The 24821-nt window shown below is 39.5% G+C and overlaps 1 protein-coding gene across 8 annotated transcripts in view; it reads left to right on the top strand.

The window, feature by feature from the left end:
* The window catches only part of Ctnna2 (catenin alpha 2), a 1061169-nt gene that overhangs the window by 785688 nt on the left and 250660 nt on the right, over positions 1-24821 (top strand). The window contains exon 1 of one of the 8 annotated variants that reach the window (XM_078028942.1): positions 23881-23904. The exons of the other annotated variants lie outside the window; for them this stretch is intronic. Within the exon in view, the coding sequence (XP_077885068.1) occupies positions 23896-23904 (9 nt within the window). The 5' untranslated portion in view covers positions 23881-23895. Of the gene's footprint in view, positions 1-23880; positions 23905-24821 lie in introns of those variants that run through there. 8 annotated transcript variants of the gene reach the window in all.

Here is a 24821-nt window from a genome sequence, read left to right as displayed (position 1 = left end):
CTAGTTCCATTTTATTGTTAAAATAAACTTCACAGTAAATTCAAAGCTGGCTTAAGCCATATTAAGTAAATCAGCAAGATACATGTATTTTTCAGAAACTCTATTTTTTTCAAAGATATATCCAAAATAATTATTTTGGTTTAAAAAGATACAGCAAGATTTGCTTCAATTCAAAAATATCACTCTAAGTACAGGGAAAAAAAAGTTTAGCTATGATTAAAAACAAAGAGATATTTTATTTCTTGCTAAAAACTTTTTAAAAATATCTGCTGGGCACAGTGCTGAATGCCTATAATCCTAAGTGACTTCGGAGGCTGAGGCAAGAGAATCAAGGCCAGCCTCAGCAATTTAGGGAGGCCCTAAGCAATGTAAGCCAGACCCAGACTCAAAGTAAAAAATAAAAAAGAGCTGAGGATGTGGCTCAGTGGTTAAGTGCTCCAATATCAGCCCTCTCCCCCAAATATACATATATATATTTATTAAAAAGACAAAAAAAGAGATGCCATTGCTTGAATCCCAAGCTACTTTGGTTTGATATACTTGACATATTGTGGAATAAAATATGAGTAAGGCAAAAATAACTAAAATAGCACAAAGATAATGCTAAGATTTTAATTGGACAGTCAAAGAATCTGAAGAATCTGGAGCATGCTGAAGACTTTTACCAGCTCTTTCAAGAAAAACTAGGCTCAGTGAAGTCTCAGATGACTGAAACAGAACACTGAGGTAGGGCTTGGTTCTGTAGACACCAAATTCATCACCTTGTCATGGAATCATCGGGGAGACCCAGATTATGTAAGCAATATGCCAAATCAAAGTTGTCTCCCACACTTTACATGAGGGTCTGTCCTTAGAATGGAGTCCTGCCACATTTTTATGATGGTAGATGCAGATATGCAGTAGATATACATGCAGGTAAATTGCATGGCGGGTATGATTCTGGAAATTACAAGTTAGAAATTATTCAGAATGGAGTAAAATATTTTAAAAAAAAACACTGTTATAAATCTTAGCCAGGAAATAAATTTTCATGAGACCAGTGATTAACCCAATAACAAAATGGAATTTATATCAACCATTCATTAATCCCATTTCCCTTCTCCCAACACCATTAATTAAGTGTCTGCTCAATTCCCATTCCTGTGCTACACTTCTGTCTCATACCCAATTAGGGCTAATTTTCTTGCGTGCAGCCGGAGTGGAAACAGCCTCTAACAGTTGTTGAAATTCGGTTCCTAGCGTTTACTGTGGTGTGTCATCCTTAAATATTCCATAACATGTTTTCTAGTTCTGTTACTAAAATCGAGTGTGTGTGGGGAGGATCGAGTTGAATGCAGTGAGTGGGTGGTTTCCTTCCTTTCAGGTCCTCTGAGACCCTTATCTGATTTAAGTTTTGCCTCAGGAGAGGGCTGTACCACTGAGACTGCCCAAAATAACTATTCTTCCGTCTTGCTGTTTTACCTATGACTCTCTGGAAGAAATGGCTTTGGAAAATAATCTTCTGATAGTGTGTTTTATAAATTGTATCTACCTGATGACTTCAGATTTCCCTATGAAGGGTCATTTTTTTTAATTAAAGCTTCTGTGACATCAAGTCTCTCTCTCTCTCTCTCTCTCTCTCTCTCTCTCTCTCTCTCTCCTCTCTCTTTCTCTCTCTCTCACCAGTTTATGAAAAAAAAAGAGATGTTGAAGTCTGAAAATACTAAAACACAAACTCTTTATTTCAGTTTTTCCTAAAAAAAATGAGCATAAACTCAACTTTTGTGCTCTAAAATCAAGATACCCATGGATTTCTATATTAGTATTTGAGAGAAAAGATACAAATAGTTTGTTATCGAATTGATCCTGTTTGTGGGGTGGCTCCTCATCATTTACTTGGTTAAAGTACCTTCCCTCTGACAGGCTCCACCCTCCCCTCCCTCCCAGCCGCACATAATTGATGATCTGTAAGTAAACACTGTAAGTCATTAGAGGAGCTCACTGTTCAAAATAAGCCTGCAGAGAATCTTTTTGTGAAACAAATAAGTCTTCCATAATCACCTCTGCTTCAGATTTGGGCCTATCAGCCTTTTACTTCTTTTCCCGATCAAATGAAACTTTACCTTGATGGACACAGATGAGCTTTGGATGTGGGAGAGGAGTGGGAACCAGGGTGATGGGTGAGGTAACACTTCCTTTTAGCAGCCTGGCTTGAACAAGCCCTCACACTGTCCTCCAGTGGACTCAGCTTCCTCACAGCTTGACGTCTTCCTTTTTCTTGTCAGTCACCCGTGGCATCCTTGACAGGTGGCTTCCATATTGGTTTGTCATTGGCATCTTGATCATTTCTATTCAAAAGATTACCACTCTGTTCTGTTTTACACACACGGAATAGAAGAAAATCTACGCAATTCCAATTTGCTCATTTGTTTGGAACATAAAGTTCAACAATGTACTTCAAAGCCATTGTGGGGAGTAGCTTTCTTTCTCTCAATAAATGGGATGTTCATATGCTGCCACACCACCCCGAATAAAACAGAACCCTGGCCCTCTTAGATCTTATATTTTAGTGGCTACAAAATAATCTTGCTTTGCCAAAGTTGTTAGATTTTTTTTTAATTAGTTTCTACATGATTTAAAAAGGTGCTTTTCAGAATGATTGAGCCAGTACTCTGAAGCTCATTATATTTTCACATTTGAGCAAAAACATTTTATTGTATCTTTTGTCTCTATCATGAGTATGAGTTAAAAAAAAAAAAACAACAAAACTATTGTCTCCTTCACAGTGTTTTTAATTTCTAAAATTTTTAGCCGGTAGATACTTTTAGAAGAGATGCTTCCTAAATAAAAGGAAGGATTGTATAACTGTTTTCATAAGTGAATAACTTACACTTACCATTGTAATCTGAAAGGAAATAATGGTTTAATTAGTTTTTAGATGAAAAGATTTCTGCAATCAGACTGTGTTTGTAATGGCATTTATAAAACAATTTCCCCTTACAGTAGCATTGTAATTAAGACTTTCAATGAAATTGTCAGAGGACTGGAGTACACTTCCCCCTAGGTGGCTGCTGTGCTGTCCCCTCAGGGCCCACTCCTTGATTTTTCTGCACTAGGGGCTTACACTTAATGCCCCGTAGCCATGTTTCCCTTCCTCTAATGAAGCTGGCAGGGAACTTGAAATTTCTGTCACTTGCCTTATTGACCTGAAAGGTGACAGGATTTGAATGTTATCCCAAATAGTCCCTTACCAGGAAGACTGATCACTGCAAGAAAATCCCCAATCCTCTTGGGCAATGGTCCTCCTGAATTTGAGTTTACAGAGGTTGTTGTGAGGGCTCCCAGCATATTCCTCTGAACATCAATTACTAGAGACCGTAATGGATATTATGGGGTTGGGAGGTGGAGGTTACTGCCATCCAGTAAAAGTTGTGAAAGCAGCCTTAGGTCAACTTACATTACCTCCTTTATCTGGGACTGTCACTGTCTTCACACATGCTTTGTAAATTTCTGAAGAAAGTGATATGGTGGTGGGGTGGTAATGGTGTTTGTTTGTGATGTGACATATTTCACAAAAGTGTTTTGAGGATTTGTAGAGTCCCTCTCAAGGCCTGTTCAGGTTGATTGTGGAGGTGGGAGATAACCTATGTACGTCACTTGGACCGTAACAGACACTCATTTAATGGTAGCAGTTGTTATTATCTTAAGATTTTAAAAACTTTATTAGATTTTCTTTGCCAGCAACTACACTATGACCAACATCAAGATGCAAATTGAAAAGCTGGTTGAGCGTTCAGCTGTTTACAAATAGCTTTATGCTTGATAAGAATCAGCATTATGATTAACTGGATTTTTAAAACTTTCTATCCCACTTGGAATAGTGTAAAAAAAAAATATCAGGATATTGGAATGATAGTTTTTTTTTTCTTCAAGAAAAGTTAAAAATATTCAACCCCAGTCAGCTCCTTTCTACAAATAAGAATCATATTTATTTTTCCTTGTGAGTTTTTTCATTATTCAACTTAATGGAATATAGAAATAGTAGATTCTGCCCTATTGAGCTTCTTAGCAACTTAATTTGAGATAGTTTCGTTGACTTTAGCAGTAAGTTCCACGATATTTATCAATTTGCATAGATTGTTATCATCATAACTTGGAGATTTACGTCACCAAATAAATACATTCAAAATATATTCTGAAATTTTGGCATATTCATAGAAAGTCATATTCCTGTGGCATATATCACACAATATCACTTTAGAGTTTTATTTGATCTCAGAAGCCATGCCAATGTTACAGATTGTTTTGGAACATATTTGAGTTTAAGTTATAAATCTTCTCAATCCCATCTATGTGATCTTTACCCTTCTGGACTTTCAGCATCTGCAAATAGAGATTATAAAATGCTATGCGAGGTACAGTTTGTTCTAAGGATTAAAATGAATAAGGCATTACATATTACTTCATAGTCTGTGAAATGTTATATACATTTTAGTTGGTTGGATTTTAAATTATTATTAGTAATAGGGTGCACATAGAGGACAGGAATTGTTTCACACTGTAAAGCTAATCCCCAGCATATAATCTTCTTTCTATAAATTTTCATATGAATGTGTGAAGTTTGGAGAATATACAGCTATATACAGATCCTGTTTGTTTTTAAATCTTTTTTTGTTTGTTTCGATTTAGAAAGCAGGCCAGTGTGGGTACAAAAAGCAAACTTAAACAATAGACCTTTGGAAAGCATCCTGTTAGCCTGATTGGTCTATTTCATGCACAGATTTGTTCTTAAGACTTTTATATAATACACATACATATGGAAGATGTGAAATTTTCCTTTTGTGACACAAGACTCCAAACTTAGGGGCATATTCTAATATCCCTAACCATCTTTAGTAATGTGTGTGTATTGGTGGTGGGTGGGGGGACAGCAGGTTCTTGGGACTCACACATGCTAGACAAGTGCTCTATCACGGAGCTTCATCCCCAGCACTAGTAGCATGTTTTAAATTGGGACTGGCTGATAGACTTGACTGATTTAGCAAAATAAATCAATAAGAGAGAAAAGAGTTATATATACTTGTGACTCCAGATAGTAAAGAGGAGGGGTGATGGTAGGAGAACAGGTAAAACTTGAGGGTTACCAGGGTCAGCTGGGTGACCATGCTCTAGGGAACTGTAGTATCATTTTTTGAACTTGGGTCTGCAGTTATAGATTCATCTAGCTCAGTGTATTGCAATACACTGAAGAACAGGTTCATAACATTTATTTTCTACTGTGTAAAGTATTTTATTTTTCCTATAATTCCCTTTATTGAACTCCCAAAAAGGAGTGAAAAGGTCTTGTTAAATAATCACAGTATATTTTATCCTTTCATAACTGTACAAACTACAGTTGAACTTGGATTTTAACCATTCTATATTATTTCACTCAAATGTGTTCCTCCTCCATCATTTTCTAATATTCATGAATTTAGGAGAGATATTTGAGATGTCAGGGACTTCTTAAAGAGAGCAGTTTCTCAATATTTTTCAAAATTAAGGAAAAGACATATCCTTTGACCTAATAATTGACTTGTAGGAATCTGTTCTTTGGACATGCTCACCTGAATGTGTAAGAACCTCATACAAAGATATGCAGTGCCTTCTTACTTGTAAAACTGCTATACTGAAGCTTCTGGGCAGAAAAGTAGCTTCTAAAACACTCATGTCCTAATCCCTGCAACCTATGAATGCTACCCTCCTTGGCGAAAGGAACTTTGACAGATGCTGCTAAAGTTAGAGACCTTGAGCCAGAAAGATTATTTGGATTATCCAGGGAAACCCAACATAATCACATGAGTTCTTCAAAGTGGAGAGCCTTCCCGCTGGCTACAGTTGGAGGTACAGCCACAGATGCAGGGTCAGAGAGAAGCTAACTTGCTAGCTTTGAAAACCTGGGAAGGGGTGTGAGCCAAGGAAGTGGACAGCTTCTAGAAGCAGAAGAAGCAAGGAAGAAGATTCTCCTTCAGAGCCTCAGAAAGGAGTGCAGCCCTGGCAACATCTTGATCTCAGGCCTGTGAGACCCATGTTAGGCTTCTGACCTACAGAACTGTAAGATACTGAATTCATATTGCCTTCAATCACTAGGTCTGTAGTCCTTTGTTACAACAAATAGAAAATTAATTTGGCAGCACCAATACCAGACTATAGTGAAACATCTAAATAAATGATGATTCACTAAAAATGGGGAAATATCATGAAATCACAGAAAAGGCTAGAGTATTCATGTTGCAATGTCATGACACAGGAAGAAATACTGGGGCCCTCCTGTGGGTGAGAGAAGCAGCGAGACTGAGAACACAGTGCAGAAAATATATCCCATTTCACTAAAAAGAAAAAAAATATAAATATGAATGTTTGAGCTTCTGTCATGTGTATATATAGAAAGAGATTTGAATGGCTACCTAGAAAAATATTGCAGTGATATTCCAATAATTGCAGTGCAACAAGGAACTGAGTGAGGTTGTGGGGAGGAATTTCACTTTTTAATTTATTCACATGCGTATTGCTCAAAATACTTAACTCGTGTATTATTTTGTAATTTTAAGTACTTTGACATCTAAGAAAATAATATAGCCACAAAAAGGCCAAGTCAATGCTGATTCAGTCACAACTAGCTAGAGATTTTGGTATGTTACCTTGACTGTGGATGACTTAGCACTGTGGGGAAGATCCTGAAAATTATCTAGTCCTGACACCTTGCTTTAGAGATAAAGGAGTCAGGATCTAATAGAGTTCAACGACTTCTCTGACCTCACAGAAACACAAAAAGCAAAGTGGGAAATACTTGCAGATATTCTGACTTCAGAGTATACCAGATAGCCCCTTACTTGTGTGTGTGTTACTGGAAGGAAAAAGAAATCTCTATCCTTACCTGTCATTACACTAGATTCTTGGCTGAGGTCCCCTGTAACCAAAGACAGAATAACAAGAGAGAAACATAATTTATGTAATGCATTTTTAAAAATTGTTTCTGAGTGTGTGTATGTGCCACAATCTTCCTAAGGAAACAAAGACCCAAATGAAACAGGTACACCTGTGTATTTTTAATGGGAGGTTTGAGGAGGAAACGGATACTTGTAGAGAAGTGTGATTGGACAAAGGGCTGTGATCAGTGGTGACAAACTGGGGGAACTTAGAAGGGCTGTGGCTTCAGAGTCTTCTCTGTATTCCTGGGTCTTCAGAGGTAAGGATGCCTTTTCCTCTCTCATGAGGGTCTTATGACTTACTTCCAGGAAGAAGGACAAAGGGAAGTTGAGAGTGGCCTTCCTGCTTCTGCTGTTTTCCAAGATGCCCAGGTGCCATATTATGGGATAGCATGTCCTGAACTGCAGAGCAAAAGTGATATGCCTACCACATGGTAGGCACTCTGTAAATTTCTATTGATTGTCCAAAATGTGGCCCAATTCTGAATTGTGTGTGTGTATTACTGGAGATTGAACCCAAGGCCTCACACATGGTAAGCAAGAACTCTACCACTGAGCTATATCGCCAGCCCTTTTTAAAATGTTTAGTTTGAGACAGTTTCTAACTAAGTCACCCAAGCTGACCTTACACTTGTGATCCTCTTGCTTCAGCCTCCCAAGTAGATGGGATTGCATGCCTAGCCCAATTCTGATTTTTAATAGTCAACCATAGTATAATCAATCAGCTAATATTTAATCAAATGTCAAGTAGGTATCGGGTATTGAAGACATAAATGATAGAAAGATCATAATATCGTTGTAGAAATATGAATAACATGACCAGCAATTGTAGGATGAGAAGAATGATGATAGAAGATAGAGTGTAATACATACATAAACACACACACACACACACACACACACACACACACACACACAGCAGCAACTAATGTCTGGGAAAATCAAGGATCCTTTACACAGAAGACGACATTTGAAGAGATCTTCAGAAAGCCAGTGAGGAGTCAACAGGTGGACTTTGCCCATCCTAACACAGTGTCAGTGCTGTTGAACAGAATGTTGAGGGAATACAGGCAGTGAGAATACTCAAGAACCTACAGGCTGGGAAACAAGGTCTGTTTGAGGAAGGGGAGAGAGAGATGGGCTGAAGACCCAAATGTGATCAAATTTGCCATGACCTCTTTGGACATGATGTTGTGGATGATAGGCTGACATTCAAGGAGTTCACTCAGGCAAGTGAAGAAACATATGTATATTAGTGATGATGATTAAATAATGGATTGGATTTTCACAGGGTGAGTCTGATGACACAAAACGACATAAATAGCTGGTCTAATAATTTTCAGCTCAGGATTTAATTGAACTAATAATAAGGTGATCATAAAACTTGTCATCCAAACTGGGGAAAATTTGAGAGTGAAAAGCATTCTTATTAATTAAGTGAGACAATGGAAGCAGATTGGAAGGAATTATCATTCTACCTATGAAATGAACCCTTGCTAATGTGGGATGATTTGGTCTGTGGGCGGTAGGTAGGTAGCTGGCAGGCAGATATTTGAGGTCTCTTGACCACCAGGGCAAGCCATGGTATATTAGGGACAGAGCCAATAAGATGCACACACACACGCACACATACACACGTACTGTTTTTAACCTCCTTCTGGAATGTTTGCACTATATATATATATATATATATATATAAAAGAGAGAGGAGAGGGGATTAGGAACTTATTAAGGAAATTTGTTCATGTGATTAAGGAGACTGAGAAATCCCATGATAGGCCATCTGCTAGTTGGAGCTCCTGGGACACTGGTAGGATGGGCCAATTTGATTCCAAAGCCCTCCCAACCTGTGACACGAATAGTACAACTCTTAATCTAAGATCAAAGGCCTGAGAGACCTGGTGAGGGGCCCTGGCTTGAGTCCTGGAATCCAAAAGTTGGAGAGCTTTAAGTTCTGATGTCTTAGAATAGGAGAAGTGGAGTGTTATCTACAGCTCTAGGAGAGGCAGCAGGGATGAGAAGAAAATGGCTTTTTGCTCAATTTGGGCTCCCAGCTGATTGGATGGTGCCCACCCATACTTGGGGGCAGTCTCCCGACTCATTCCACTGACTCACACTCCAGTCTCATTTGACACCACCCTCTCAGATACCCAGGAGTAACACCTTACCTATATTCTAGGTGTTCTTTAAGCCATCAAGTTGACACCCCACATTAACCATCACAAGTAGACTATAGCACAGATGCTAGAGAACCCAGAGCTTCTTCAGTAGAGCCTGCATTTCTTGCTTCAAAACAGTCTCCAAATTTAATTCTGTCAATGATACATTTTCTTAGTGTAGATTCCTCTATAATCCCATATTTACAGAAATGTTTTTTGTTGTTATTTTGTTTTTGTACCAGGGATTAAACCTAAGAGCATTCTACCTTTGAGGCACACCCCAAGCTCTTGTTTATTTTATTTACTTTTTAAAATTTTGAGAAAGACAGATCTCTCTAATTTTACCAGAAATGTTTTCTTTAACATGGAGCTATATCCCCAGCTCTTTTTTTTTTTTTTTTTTTTTTTTTTTTGAGTGTGTATTTTATTTAGAGATAAGTCTCACTGAGTTGCTTAGTGCCTGGCTTTTGCTGAGGCTGGCTTTGAACTTTTGATCCAAAGGTATTTCTCCATCCTCCCTAAAGAATTAGCTGGACTTGAGCTTAAAATTCCAGTTAGATCCTGAGTTCATCACTCTTGGAACCTTGAGCAAATGTATTTGTGTCTGTGAGCTCTGTAAAATGTTCAATGTGAGTATATTGTCAGGATTAAGTAAGAAATCAAAGTCAGGTTTGTGACACATCCTATTCACCCATCAACTAGCTGTTGTTTGTCTTTATTTCATATCCTCATTGGGGAGTTTTAAAAATTATTTATTTATTTATTGTACTACCACAACTTCTCACTTAATATGTGTTATATCTACATCATAGCACTATTTTACTGATTCTAATCCCTTTTAAAATTATTTGTCTTACTCGTTAGACCTGTGATTCTCAAGTGGGGGTAACCTTACCTCCCTTTCCTCTAGGACACTTAGCAATGCCTAGAGATACTTTTGACTGTTATTACTGGAAGATGGATTCTACTTCCATCTAGTTGGTAGAGTTGGGGATGCCGCTAAATATCCTCCAATGTGTAAAGTAGTTTTCGACAACAATTACCTGCTCCAAAATGTCTATAGTGCTAAGGTTTGAAAACCGTACTCTTAGGCTATGCCTCTGAGCAGGTAAGGATTGTGACTGTCTTGCTGTGTTCCCAGTGCCTACTACAGTGATCATTACCCGATCCTTCATCTTGATTAGTGGATCCAGGATCCAGTTTTGCATGTATTTCTTCACTTTCAGTCAACAAAGTGGCTCTTTTCATGGTTTCTCAAACACACAGCTATCAGCTGCCACTTCAAGTACCAGGTATGTTAAACCAGAACTCTTAAAAATTGACACCATTAAAATAAGTTACCAATAAGAGTACAGGTATCACCTATCTACTCAAAATACCTCAGCTTGAGTTCTTAATCAAAAACACCTGCAAGCTTCCACATCCTGTATACAGAAGTCACATTTTTACCTGAATTAAATTGTGTGAGAGAACATGAGTTAAAATTAGTCTTTGTTTTGCGGAGATGAGAAATGTGTGAGGGCCAATTAGGAACATGGCTTTAAATAGGTTTTATTTATTTACTTATTTTGTATCCAGTAGCTTCCAGTAGAGCAGAGGGATTGTTTAAGGAGCTTGAGAAAGACTGAGGAAGCCAGCTGACATTCAGAGCAGGAAATCTGCTCGAAGACTTGAGAAATCCATTTTCCAATTGTCCCAGGTCATGGGCTTTCTTCCTTTAAGACCCCCTGATTGATATAGGCTTTGTGCTATGAAAGGCTGAAGAGTTTTCTGAGAAATCAGTTTGGGTTTCTGAAGGCAGTCACACCTCCCTGCCTTCCCTCACCTCCACACTCTTCAACTCCTACTTCACCTGGGCTCTTAAGGTATCTGAACAGGAAGTGAAACCTCAACACATCATGGCTTTGGCACCTTGTTGTACCCTGTTTGCTAGGGCTTCCATGACCAAGTGGCACAGATTGGCAGGTCTCAAGAACAGTTTTGGAAGACTACAAGTTTGAGATGAAGTTGTTAGCAGGGTTGGTTTTGTCTGAGGCCTCTTTCCAGGGCTTGGAGATGGCCGTCAGAATTCCCTCTTGGTTCTCACAATGTCTTTTTTTTTCTCTGTGTATGACTGTGTCCTGTTCTCTTCCTCAAGGATACGAGTCCTATTGAATTAGGGCTCACCTTATTGACCTCATTTTGACTTAATCACCTCTTGAAAGGCTCCATCTCCACCTGTAGTCACATTCTGAGGTACTTGGGGTTCAGACTTCAACATATTACATTAGTAGGTAAAGGAGGTGCCGTTGAGCCCATATCACACGTCTGTACAGCTCAATATCATTTAGGTCCTCAATAGATTATCATTAGATGGAGTGATCTGTTGCTTGAAGCACAGTGTTGTGGCAGATCACAGGGCACCTAAAAGTCATCATGACCAGCATTATTTGTAACCTGCAGATTCTGTCCTGACCAAGGCTACCACAGATTACCAGCACTTGATGGCCTTACCCAAAAACCCACAAAGTTCTAATACTCAGACTGGATATAATGTTCATTTGTTTGGAATTTGTTTTCCATTTTGTGGACTTTGATTAATCACCAGGGGAAGGAGGGAGTTAGGTTTATCTGTGGAAAAGGGGCTCGGGTGGAGGGGCAGCTAGGTTGGAAAGGGCCTTCCCAGCGGGTGAGGATTCCTGCGGCTCTCTCTGGTTGGGGAGGAAGGCCAGGGAAGGGCAGTGCCTCACGGGTGGTCTAAAAGCTCGGCCTTGTGCTGTGGATGCGTAGGTGGAGAAGAGAGGTGTGGATTGCCAGGCAACACGGAGTTCTGTGCCAGCCTGCCTTCTGCACAGGGAATGAAAGGACTTGAAATGGAACACAATGATCCATTTTCAAATTAAACTTACAGCTGATTTCACTCAGGAGTTGACCTCCCTTCTGGATTCCTATTTTCTGACTTCTTTTTGGACTACCTATCAGTACTTTCTATTTCAGTAATAGTAACTGGATCTCTGGTCTGTTATCCTGTTCCCTTGTTGTGCTTTAGATCTACGTTGAGTCCCCAAGTTCCAGGGTAAGGTTTCAACTCTCCTTTGCCTCAAACTATATTAATATATCTTGATTTTCCTTTTTTTTTTTTTCTGCCTCTCCCATCTCTCCACCATTATTTATCCTCCCTCTTTTTTGTTTAATGTCGTGGATTTTTCTAATTTCTAAAGCCTAAATTCCTTAATGAACAGATTTCCTGTGGCTCCAGAGTTTGTTTTTTTTAACTCTCTGAATTTCCTTCTCCCACCTCTCACGTCGAGTTCTTCAATCCTACCTTTCTGCCCTACCCATTTAGGGCACAACTTTCTGTTTCCCAAAGTGACAACATTTCATGTCACTCCTTCACATGCCAGCTCCTGGACTTGACAACGCACACCTGAAAGGAAACACATGAAGTCACTAATCCCATGAAGTTTACAGACTAACAGTAGAAATGGATGAAAACCAGGAAGCAAACTAGCTACCTAGAGTCTTTCTCAATTTTGTTAGTATTTTTACAGGGAACTTCTAGATTCATTACAAATTGCAATCATTCCCTAATGATAGATCTCTAAGTGTCGCAAGGTTGTGGAGCCCTTCTTTGGTGGCTTCTCCTTACTGAGAATATGTGTAAGTAACAGCTGCCTGTAGGACTCCTCATCAGCCTTGGCAGGCCTGCTGCATCTGGCTTCCTGATTTTAGCAAAGCTATCCCTTTCTCGACATGCCAAGTGAGGGGGGACCGAAATAGAATCTACTCGAGCTGTTTGGGGGACTCCTTTTTCCCAGCAGCTACAGGTGCTCAGCTTGATTAAAATCATCAGTGAGGTGTGTTCACTACTGATTTCATTACCCATGCACAGGACTGAGAAGGCGGGATTGGTCCCCAGCATTTTTTCCCCTTTCTTCCTGAGTGTAAGAATCCACAGTTGTCAGAGTTTAACTGTCTCCCTTCAGTTGTGAAACATCAGGGTCCGTGTCTGGTTCTCCATTTTCATTTGCCTCATATTCGAATTGTGTCATGAATGGACTTTAACTTGGTGAAAATTTCATGAGTGTTAAATATCACTCAGATGCTCAAGAATTTCTAAATGGCAAGCCTTGGCAAAACTCAGATCCAGCTTATAAAACAATTTATTTTCTCCAGACATTCAATCCATTTATTTTCTATCTACCTACTCGTGGTTCATATGCTGGACACTGTGCCGCTCCATAATTAGCTTACTATCAAGATAGGGAAAAGATCAGGGTAAGAAATTTGTTAACTGGATATCATTTTCATGGGCCAACTCAGGGATAGACATTTTGCCTATACATTATCTCATTTAGTTTTTAACCATGATCTTGGGTCGGGCAGCATTTTTAGTTTTCAGATGAAGTGGAAGATTTAGTGACTTTAGGGAAATGGCCCAACATCACACAGAAAGGGGACAAGGTATAACTTCAGTCTGTGTGTGCTTCAAAAATTCTTTGAAGGGGGCTAGAGGCATAGCTCAGTGATAGCATCCCTACTAGTACCAAACCTGTGTGAAGCTGAGTTTGATCCTCAGTACTCCTCTGGAAAAAAAAAAAAAAAGAAAGAAAGAAAATCTTTGAAATAAGGGAAGACATGAGAGAGGGCATGAAGGTAAGGCAGAACATGTAGGGGATACAGTGGAAGTTGTGATGGCCTTGTCATTTGATATGAGAGTATAGAATGGAATAATTTTAAATTCTTTATCAAGGCATTCAGCTCCTTCGGTCCTAAGTCTCAGTGACAGAAGCCCTCTGGGAAACAAAGATGAGTCTTGGAGATTGCACTATAGCTTTTTCATGGCTGTTCATCACCAGGTAGATAGCTATGAATGCAAACAAGCAGGATGATATTAAATTCTAGAGGAACTGCGATTTGGGGATTCACATTCCTCAGTGGCCTGTGGTCCCATCTCAGCCTGGGAAGTTGGGCAATAACCTTATTTTGACTCCCTCATTGGTCGTATCCCTAACCACAAAACTTTGAGTACTGTTAAATAAAAATTATATGATGCCATTCTTTGGACCTTATAAACTCTTGCACTAGGCTCCAACAGACTGCACTAAATATTAAAATAGAGTCACTTATGCTAAAGCTCCACAGCACCAAGCTGAAACTAAACTGTTTATCTGACCTCCTGATTCACCAGGATTAGAGAGTCAGATAACAGCCAAATTTCACAAACAAGCCAATTTCAATTAGCATGATAATGAAGTTCCCTCTGCATTAATTCTTAAAAAAAAAAAAAGGTAACCAGAAGTAACTTGCTAACTTATCAGTGATTTTCCTATTATTCTGTCCCCCATCCCTACCTCCTATGGGAAATAACTTTGAAATAACCAATCCACTTTCCTTTTGTTTTGTTTTTGCTTTCTTCAAGACTTTTTCTGTCTATAAATCAACCACTTCTGCTCAGCTTATCAGAGGATTCATTCCATTTTATGGAACGAAGTATTGCCAATTGTAGAAATGCAAAATAAAGCCAGTTATGATGTTGAAGCTAAGTTGTTTTAATTTTGTCCTTTGACGGTACAAAAGAAACTCCTTTTGAATAGATAAATGTGGTCTATTCCTCACGGTTTATATTCTATCTACTGGAGAAGAGAGTACCCATATGTAAGCAGTAATACCAGATGAATTTTTCATTTTCTCTCTGTCTCATATACACATACATTCAAATGCAAAACATGATTACAACATTTTCATTTTACTTTTACAGTGTTACATATGCAATTGACATATGCATTATCAAACGATTTAAGAGTTACTGCCAACCTGTTCCAATAGGCTCTTTTCACTTACAATTAGTATTAAAAAATCCACTTTTCTGTAGGTCTGATGACATAATTGGAAGCAACCATAGTTCATTCAGCTCAGCTTATTCTTAGTGAACAGAGAAACTTCAAGCAGAAACCGTTAGTCCTACTCCTGCCTTTTTTTTTTCATCAGGACTTGGAAGACAGGGAACAGCTACAAGTAGACGTCTAACTATGGCGGATGTGGGGTGAGACCTTCTGCCTTCTTGCGCAGAGACAACTCTTTGGAGATTTGTCTGAAGGGAATGGCATCTCCTGACATCAGAAAAGGACTCGGCTCTTCTGTGGCAGATAGAAGGGAGACTTCTGTGCAGCTGCTGGTGGATTCAGGGAGGGACAGAGCTTGATCTGAGCTGGAGAAGATGCTTCAGAAAGAGGAAAAAGAGGGCAGAGTAGGCATCTAGGAGATTATTATGGGGTGCTCAGGGAAGCTCTTCTCTTAGGAGGACTGGGACATAATTAGAAGGGAGCAGAGAGGTTGGCACCATGGAAAGAGGAACTTAGAAGTAAATTTTCAGAAAATGCAGAGTACTGACTTACGTTTACCCACAGAAACTCTGAAACACTGCCTGGATCCAGCCCCTCATGTTGTTATGTTTTTATTTTTGTAATCTAGAAAATTTCTCTTAAGCTCTCTATGCATTGGTAAGACCAGCAATCTCTTATTTTTTTTTTCTCTATCACTCCCAGCTGTCCTTATTTGATGCCTGTGTATAGATATGACAGGTGACAGGCAAGGAATTTGGGGAAGCTGGTTTAACTTTTTTTTTCTTTGTGCAGGGACTTTTTTGAAATGTTCCATCAGGGTATGTTTGTTTGTTCTGTATTGTTTTAATTTCTCAGAGAATTGAAGGATGCAGGCAGTGTTTCAGACCTGCTTCTTCTTCTTCTTCTTTTATAACTAAGTAGTTTGGTTTAGATCCTCAGGTTTTTGAGATAGAGTGACTAATTCATTAGGAATTAAGTAGAATTACCTTAACTGAATTCTGGGTCCCATTTGAGGTTGATTACCAACAATTGATTGCAAAGTTCACAATTAAGTTGATCAAAAGAATTTCATGAAATTTTAAAAATGCAGATCTCTGGGTCATAATTGGAGAAGTTTTCATTAATCAAATTGGAGAAGTCAGGTTGGAACTCAGTGAACTATCTCCTTTTCAGAATTTTTCTGTAATTTTAAAAACTTTTCTTAAAAAAACAGAAAATTAGCTGGGGGTAGATCAGTAGTAGAGTGCTTGCTTAGTGTGTTTGAGGCTGTGCACTGAAACAAAAAAAAAAAAAAGAAAAATTCTAGACCCCACTCTAGAGTTACTGAAATGTAATCTCTCAGGAGAGGGACCAGAAATCTACATTTGTGACAACTGTTATGTTTCCAGCCTAAGAATTTTTGAGCCTTAGATTCTTCTATCTACTTATTTTTAGCCACCATTTACTGTCTTCTAACCAGCAATACCCTTTGGACTTAATTCACCTAAAAATTTACATTTAGCAGCGTGTTACTAAAGCCCTGTGTTGTCAGAGATGTGTGTGTGTGTGTGTGTGTGTGTGTGTGTGTGTATGGGTGTGTGTGTGTGTGTGTGTGTGTGTGTGTGTGTGTGTATGTGGATGAGATGTTTCTCCTCTGGTTCTGTGAGTAGACAGGGATGAACAACTGAGAAATATCCTCAGCCTCCGCTCAAGGAGTCTAAAGAGGCCCTGGAGGTCAGGAACCAGCAGTGGAGAAGTAAATACCCTCTCCCAAGAAGCTCCTCCAATTATAGCTGTTCTGACACTTTGACGTATAACTGAAGTTTTCATTATTGTCATGAGAATCCAGAAAAGTGGGAGATATGCACACAAGTCTGAAAGTGCATCAGATGCTAGGATTACAACCTAGCCACAGATTTTACCCTGTAAGTTTTGTTTCATTATTTGTTTCTCCCCCTGCCCCCTACAGCTGGACTGCATAAATTATGACACACTTTTTAAAATTCCATGCAGACCTAGCAAACTTTCAGTAAGAACCCAGCATAGGAAGGAAAAAGATCTCAGTGTCTGACGGGATGTGGTGTGCATTCTCAATCTCCCCCTTCATAGACACAGTGTACGCTACAGAGAGCAAAGTGTAATTTTAAGAACCTTGTAATTCTTTACAAATTAACACAGCAGATGGTGTTTATGGGAGTCACATAGTGAGGAATATTTGGGACGATGTGAGACATGTGTTCCAGGGTTTCGGCCTGATTTCCACTTAGTTTAGTTTTTAACTGTTATGCTGCAAAAATGCTATTTGCTTCATAAAGTTTTCATTGGTTCCCAGGGTGAGAAAGTGCCCCCAGAGATGGTTCTACCGTGGTGCAGACTCCAAATGTTCTCATCGAAGCTTCGGTCTACCAAAGCTCAAGGAGCGCTCAGTGTTTACTCTTGTTCAGGTGATAGCCGCCTATTGGGCATCAGCATGAGAGATGGGGAGCATCTGCCTTTAGTTATTTTAAATATCCATAAAATTAAAAAAAAAAAGTATTGTACTGTTAGTTCTCTTACAGTGATAATGCCATGTGATCAGTGATCAGGAATTGTGCAGTCACTTTTCCAGACAATGTTAGCCTTTTTGAGGGGGAATGGAAGAAGGAGAAGGGGTGGCTGGTAGTGGGGCCAGAGAGGAAGGGAAGAGATGGGTCTTGTAGGCTCTGGCGAAGACAAGACAGGTCGGAGTTGATTTGGGCAGTCAAAATGGCTGTGACTCTGGCATGTGAGTGGAGATATCTTTGGAGTTCCCTGGCATGCAGAAAGCAACAGGTACTCCCAATCCTGGTATTGCTTCTACCCACTGTCATCCACACACCTTTCTTACTTTCCTTTGCTTGGGGCTGGCACACAGAAAGGCCCAGATGTACTTTAGCATATTCTGCTTCCTTATCCCATTCAGTGTTCTTCCCATCCCTCAGAAGCATCACCTCTATTTGTTTGATACCTAGTGTCCTCAAGCTTATCTACTCCCTCTTTTGATACAAGTCAGCTTTTCTTTGCATTTTCTCTTCCAAATGTATATACATCTTAACTCCATGCATACAATTGAGTCTGTATCTTCTTCATGTATAGGAGAGATTTTTCAGCCGGGAAGGGAGGGAGTGAGTGTAAGAAAGGAAGAAAGTGAGTTTAGGAAGTGTTATTGGGGGACGAAGGTAGGCATCAATATTGCTTCACCATTGGAGAAGACACATGTAGCCTTCAATCCCACCTCTGCACAAATCAAAGAGCTAGAATGCTGATTACTTCACTTATATCCAATATATGATGTGTACCTATCTGTACATATTTCTAATTTTCTTAACGCTGATTTTATGAAAGACATTGTGCAGATTTTCAGAGTTTTAAGGAAATGTAAATTGGCTGACACTCTCCTGTCATTGAGCTCTTGGGTCTCTAATTGGGGAAAAAAAGGACATAAACTCTTAACCAGTTTCAAAACAATACAGGATGCATCTTATGTATTTATATATGGTGTGACATCTGAAAGTCAACATTATAGAGCTTTGTACAACACATGATTATTGCCTAAGTGGAGACTGTTTATGACCAACAAATAAATAGTGGAGGTACCTATAAGGTGCTCAGAGGGGGATGAGTTTCAGGGAACTGGCAGGAAAGGGGTGATTCAGGAATTATGATATTAACTGACTCTTGATATATGTGTAAATGAGGCACAGGGAGGCTAAGTCTCAAGGTCCTCATATAAACACACCTTCCATGAAGGCGAGACTCTGCCTGTGTCATTGAGTCATTTTTAAAATTTCTGTGAACTCTCAGCAATGTGGACCCAGTTATTGACCTCCTTTTGAGATGGAGGAAAGTGCTAGACTCCAGGGATTCTCTAGGTGTCCATGGCTTTAACTGTAGCTGAGTGATTTGAGGAATCAGCACTTAAAAATGAACTTTTAGTTTCATTGAAATATGAATAATGTATTCAGTGTGTATGTGTGTGTATGTGTGTGTGTGCATGTACGTGCATTTGTGTGAATAAAAATCAATGGGAATTTGGACTTCACATTGACGACTTTCATCTCAACTCTGAAGATGAAATGGCATCTTTTTAGCAGTTTTCTCAGCTCATGGTCTCTTACAGGCTTGGAAGGAAAATGTGGTGAATTAATCCCAGCTTTAGCAATCATCCAAGGTTGGGAGGGTAGCACTGTGAAAAATATCTTCTACGCAGGGTTGCCTGGCAATTAATCACCGAGGACTACACCTGTGTTGATAAAATAAATCAAGGAGCAAGAATTGTAACACTGCACAGGTGCCTACCCACCACTTCCTATGGCTTTGATCGGCAAATTTGTGAAGTAGGTAAAATTTATTTTTAGGACTTCATATTTTCCAAATCTTCTATTTCTTTCTTACCTACTTCCTATCCCCAGATGCCTACTTGAACCATTCATCTTTCTATCTATGCACAAGTATTTCCTAAGCACTTCTCATGAGTTTCATGCTGGGAGTTTCTCTGGAAGAAAACCAGGCATTCTTGACCTACAAAATGCTTGGATTTTATTCGGCAACCACATGAAAACTTGGCAAATAATGCAGGATAGCATATTGTTAACACCCGCATTGTTTAGTGTAATATCTAATTGAAGGGTTCAGAGGAGAATATCTTCAGGGGCTAGATAGGTCTCTGGAGACTCCCTGAGGGAAGAGTTTTGAGCTTTTCCTTAAAGAATGGATTGAACCTCACTCACTAAGTGAGTGGTTGGTAGAAGGGAGAATTGCCCCTTCTAGCTAGGCACAATGGACCAAAACAAAGGAAGAAAGGTTGTGAGTTGTTGAGACTAAAGATGTGGCTTTTATGAGAGGGAGATCAGAAGCTGAAGTCTTAAAATATAGACCAAAGAATTCAGTAGAAAACACGGCTCCAATAATAACTAAATAAGGATCAAGGACTGTTGAGAAATAGCAGCTCAGTCTTAGGCAGCCATGGTGAGGATGAAGAGCAAGGAAATCACCAAAGGATCCTATGGATGGAGGTCTACACTGGGGTGGCTGGGTGCCATGGACAGAGAGATTGAAGGAATAGTATGAATACTGAAGACTTATTTATGGGAAAATTATCAAAGTTCATGATGAACTGGATTAAGGGGAGCAATAAATGACATGGCATTAGGATTTAGAGTATGGGTAATGATTAGTGCTGGGGAAAATCTGTAAATGAACTTGGATGCCCTGCCCAGGCTTGACTTCCCAGACACGTCGTGTTCCAGGCTGTGTCTGTAGGGAATGTTGTCTGAGGTCTTCACCTTCCAACCCCATCACACTTTCAAATTATCTTTGCCCTGGTATTTAAACACCTCTGATTTAGCAAGGCCTTTTGGGATGTGAGCAACAGAAATCCAACATTAACAAACACAGGGGGCTGGTAGAGCTCAGTGGTAGAGCACCTACCTGCCTGACATGTACAAAACCCTGGGTTAGATAACCTGTACCATGAAAACAAAAACAAGCATTGGAGGAGGATTTATTAGTTTATGTTACAAGGTAATCCACTAAAATATACTATACTTTAGTTACAACTGGATTCAGGAGGCTAAATGTTTCATTCATTGATTTATTAGAATTTATTGAATGCCTATTATATCCTAGGTATTCATAACTGTAAGCTCTGTAGATATAATGATAAAACAGTTATTTTACAAGTTGGTATATACTATGGATGGAATGTTTTTATCTTCCTAAATTTGAAATGTTGAAATGTAATTCACAATGTGATGGTATTTGAAGGTGGGCTCCTTTGAGAAGTGAGTAGGTCATGAGGATACAATTGTCATGAATGGGATTAGTGCCCTCATAAAAAACACCCCAGGTGCTCCCTGGCCCTTTTGGCCATTTGAACAAACAGCAAGAAGAGAGCTCTCTAGGATCCAGGAAGTAGGACCTCACAAGACACCTAGACTGCTGGTGATTGTATCTAAAACTTTCCAGCCTCCATCATTTGGAGATACAAATTTTTGTTGTGATAAACCACCCAATCTATGGTATTTTATTATAGCAACTTGAATGGACTATTAGACTATATGCACCACTTTGATTTGACTCCAAAACTTCCCTTCTCCCCTCCCTTCCTTCTTATTTCCTTTCCCCAACTGTTCATTCCTTTCCTGCCCCAGTTTCTCTCTCAACCTCTCTTTTTTTCTTATCTCCCTCCCTTTTCCTCTTCCCTCTCTCTCCCCTCTCTCTTCCTCTCATCTCTGCTTCTCTTTTTGTAGGGTATGTTTTTCAGAGATTCCCTAACTAGCTCAAGGCTTATTTGCTACCTGTCTATAAATCTGAGTAAGAAAAAATATATACCTAGTTCCTCATAGTTCCATCTATAATCTTCAAACCCATGGCTGACTAGCCCTGGTTTGGATGTGATCACAAGTCTGTTCCTTGGCCAGGGAGATTTGGGGAAGAATCAGAAGGAAAAACAGCCTCTACTGAAAGGATTTGGAGAGTCTGATGGGAAGATGGAAGAAATAGTGATCTTCCTTCATCTCCCTGAGCCAGTTCTTGGCACATTGCTCATGTGTGTAGGTACTGATGTGATTAAAGAGATAATATCCAAATTAAGATGGCTCGACTAATGACTTTTCAACACTATCATGGCATGAGGCATACACATTCTGTAGAAACTATGCTTTGAATTTTGATCTTTTATTGGTAGTAGGCATAATACATGGTATGATGCTCTGCAGTGGCCTAGACCACAGCTCCCAACCAACCACTCGGTCATGAGGATAATCCAGTGATAGTGTCCACTGCACTGTGTTTCTAAGCTCTAATGTGTGGTAGATTCGATGTATTGAATGAATTTTCTACTTACAATGGGTGTATCAGGACATAACCCCATCGTAAGTCAAGGAGCATATATGCTGATGGAAGTCTCACCAATACCACTCTGTTATTTTTAGGTCACATATTGATGACTCCTTGAGCATTGATGCAGTCTGGAAGAGGAAGTCTAAGACATATTATTTTTTTTTCCTCTCACCACCCTTTTCTCTCTACCCACTACCATCCCAGGGTCCAGGAAAAGTGGGTTCTGATGTCATCAGTGTGTACCCATCATGGATTTACTTTATGGTCACTGTTCCACTTCTATCCACTCTAAAGAGATATTGCTGCTTTCTTTTTCAAGAAAAATATCCTGAGCTAGTGAAAGGGAAATATTTAGAAAGGTGCATATGCTCTGACTATGATTTACACATCATACAAAGGTATTATGGAACATTCAATGTTTTATAAATAATGGTGCTATTCGTAATGAGGATATGATTTCTCTATGTGAGGTTTGACAGTAGGCAGGCAACCTTCCAAATATGATACGGTGACTGCTGGATCAATAGATAATTTTTTCCTCCTCCATCCTATTGTCTAAATCAGGGGTTTAAATGACAGCAAAATGTGTTGGAGATAGAGTGCACGGCACATTATTGCTTTCTGCCTTTCTGGTGATTTTGATTTCCACTTCTTTCAAATGACAACAATTTGAAGACCGAGGGGCATTTGATTAGCCCCTCACGCATCCAATACACTGGAGTCACAGCTACACAGTATTTTGAAGATCCCTCATACATTCAAGGTACTTTCAAGGGAAAGGAAGAGAGTGGTAGACATCTGCCTTCTTAACAACCATGTCTCACATGTTAACATTGGGTGCTGGAACAGTGTTGATGTGCATCTGTGGGTCTGGTGGAAGGGCTGGATGGTAGATTAATAACCCTAGGGTCTGCATAAATGACCACCTTTTAGGGATGATGTGTTTGAGGTGGGGTGAGGGGCTGAAATGGAAACAGGCTTTTAAGAAGCATTCATTTTCAGCTGGGCATGGTGACAAATGCCTATGCTTCCGGAGACTCAGGGGATTGAGGCAGGAAGATCACAAGTTCAAGGACAGCCTGGGTGATGTAGGGAGACCCTGTCTCAAAATAAGTTTTGAGGATGTAGCTCAGTGGTAGAGCACCCCTGAGTTCAATCCTCAGTACTGGGGATTGGGTGGGGGGAAGTGCTCATTTTCCAAGATTTAAAAGTTGATTTTTCTTACTATTTTGTTTTGTAAATTAGGGATTTGGTATCATAGTATAGTATTCAGTATATAAATTTTAATATCTTGTGTACATTGTATTCATCTTCTGTGAGTCATATGGAAGTTGCTATGGAGAGGCAGAGTGAGAAAGAGAGAAGGAAGATCTTTGTCCAAGTAGATGAGTCTTTATTTTTCAAAGGAGCAAAAGGTTACTATAAAAAAATATTGAAATAAAATATTATGTTTTTCCTGAAGACTAACTAATTATAAAAAGCAAAATTTTAGTTAATGGCTCAATTCTTCTATGTAGAGCTCACCTGTAGATATGAAGGTCTTCAGGACAACACCTGATACTTTGGCTAGACGAAACTTGAGTTTAAAGCCAGAAGATGGGGGAAGAAAGCCTTTCTTACAAAAATCCAAATCAAGAAGTGTATTCTCTTTCTTCTCATCCATCCAAGCCATGGATCCATCCTGAATGTGTTTTGTAAAATAACGCTCAAAGACTAAAACAAATAAAGTTTAGTAAACAGGCACCTCCACAGCACAACAGATGGCAACTAGGAAAGGCGCCTACAGCAATATGAGAGGACTCCTGCCTGTCTTCTTCTTCTTTCTTTTTTTTAAATAACAGTATTTATTAAATGGCTATCTCTATTGCAGCCTCAGTCACCGCAGGCAAAGATAAAGAAGATGAGTGGGGAACAGGTCCAAGAAAATAACGCAAGATCTGTGGACAAAAAGTGACAGAGGACATATACCTCAAACTTGAGATTTTACAGATAGCCTTTAAAGAGAAGAACGTGAAACACTCTATCACCACCAGACTCCAGGGACTTTAGAGATGGGAGATGGTTTCAATATGGAATGGAAAAAAATACCTGGACTGAGAAACTGCAAGAGACTGTCAGATACCAATGAACCAGGTGATCAGAATCATTGTCATTTTATCTCTGGACCTTGCTGTCCTCCTGTTTGAGGGGAATGAAGAGGTGGGAAAGGAGAGACAGCCACCTTTGACTGAGTTAACTGCTGCTCAGGGGCTGTGCTGAACAGAGTTACAGATCTTATCTCTTTAATGTCAACCCTAATCCCACACAGCAAGCACTTATCCACGATGGTGAGATGAGAAAATCCGACTGACTGCCAAATCCCAGCCTTTTCTGGAGAACCACTGAGGTTTCTCTGCAAGAGGGGGAGTGGTTATATGTGCTCTAGGGTTTCTCTGCCGCCCTCCCAGATTCCACAGTTCTGGAGCTAGTCTCTGGCCCCTTCATTCTAAGGATGATGAGTCTGGACACTGAAGAAGCTGTGGGTTCCTCTTGGGGGGAAGTGGCAGAGGGTGGTTACAACTAGCTTTTGTTTTCTTCTTGTTCAGCAAAAAGCAGGGGGCCAGAGATGAGAGATTTTACACACTTTTGTTTATTATTATGTCATGACCTCAATTTGAGGCTGGAGGGTTGGAGTGGGGATGAAGGAGTCCTAAGGGAGACTTCTGGGTGACTCCCCGGGGCACCAGAATTTGCTCAAGATGATGGTCAAATCCTTAGTTATTTAACAAATCTATGCAAGAACGCACTATGTAAAAGACCAAACTGGAGTTTCTGCTCTTTATTTCACTTCTTAAAAATATCCCAGACTGGTTGTCTATTTAAAATGAACTGCCCCAAAATATTCTTTCCTTAAAGAGAAATAACTTTTCCCTTTTTGGAGTCTCATTTTTGGCAAGGTTTGCATATGTTATCTGCCTGAATGGAGAAAGCAGAAGCACAGGTGATCCGAAAATAGTTTCAGTGTAGTTTCTAAATCAGTTCTTTCATTTTTCCATAGCAAAAAATACTTT

The sequence above is a fragment of the Ictidomys tridecemlineatus genome, chromosome 12 (genome assembly GCF_052094955.1).
Source record: "Ictidomys tridecemlineatus isolate mIctTri1 chromosome 12, mIctTri1.hap1, whole genome shotgun sequence".
Classification (NCBI taxonomy): domain Eukaryota; kingdom Metazoa; phylum Chordata; class Mammalia; order Rodentia; family Sciuridae; genus Ictidomys; species Ictidomys tridecemlineatus.
The sequence above is the reverse complement of the archived record's forward strand: the minus strand, read 5'-3'. Positions and strand labels throughout refer to the sequence as shown.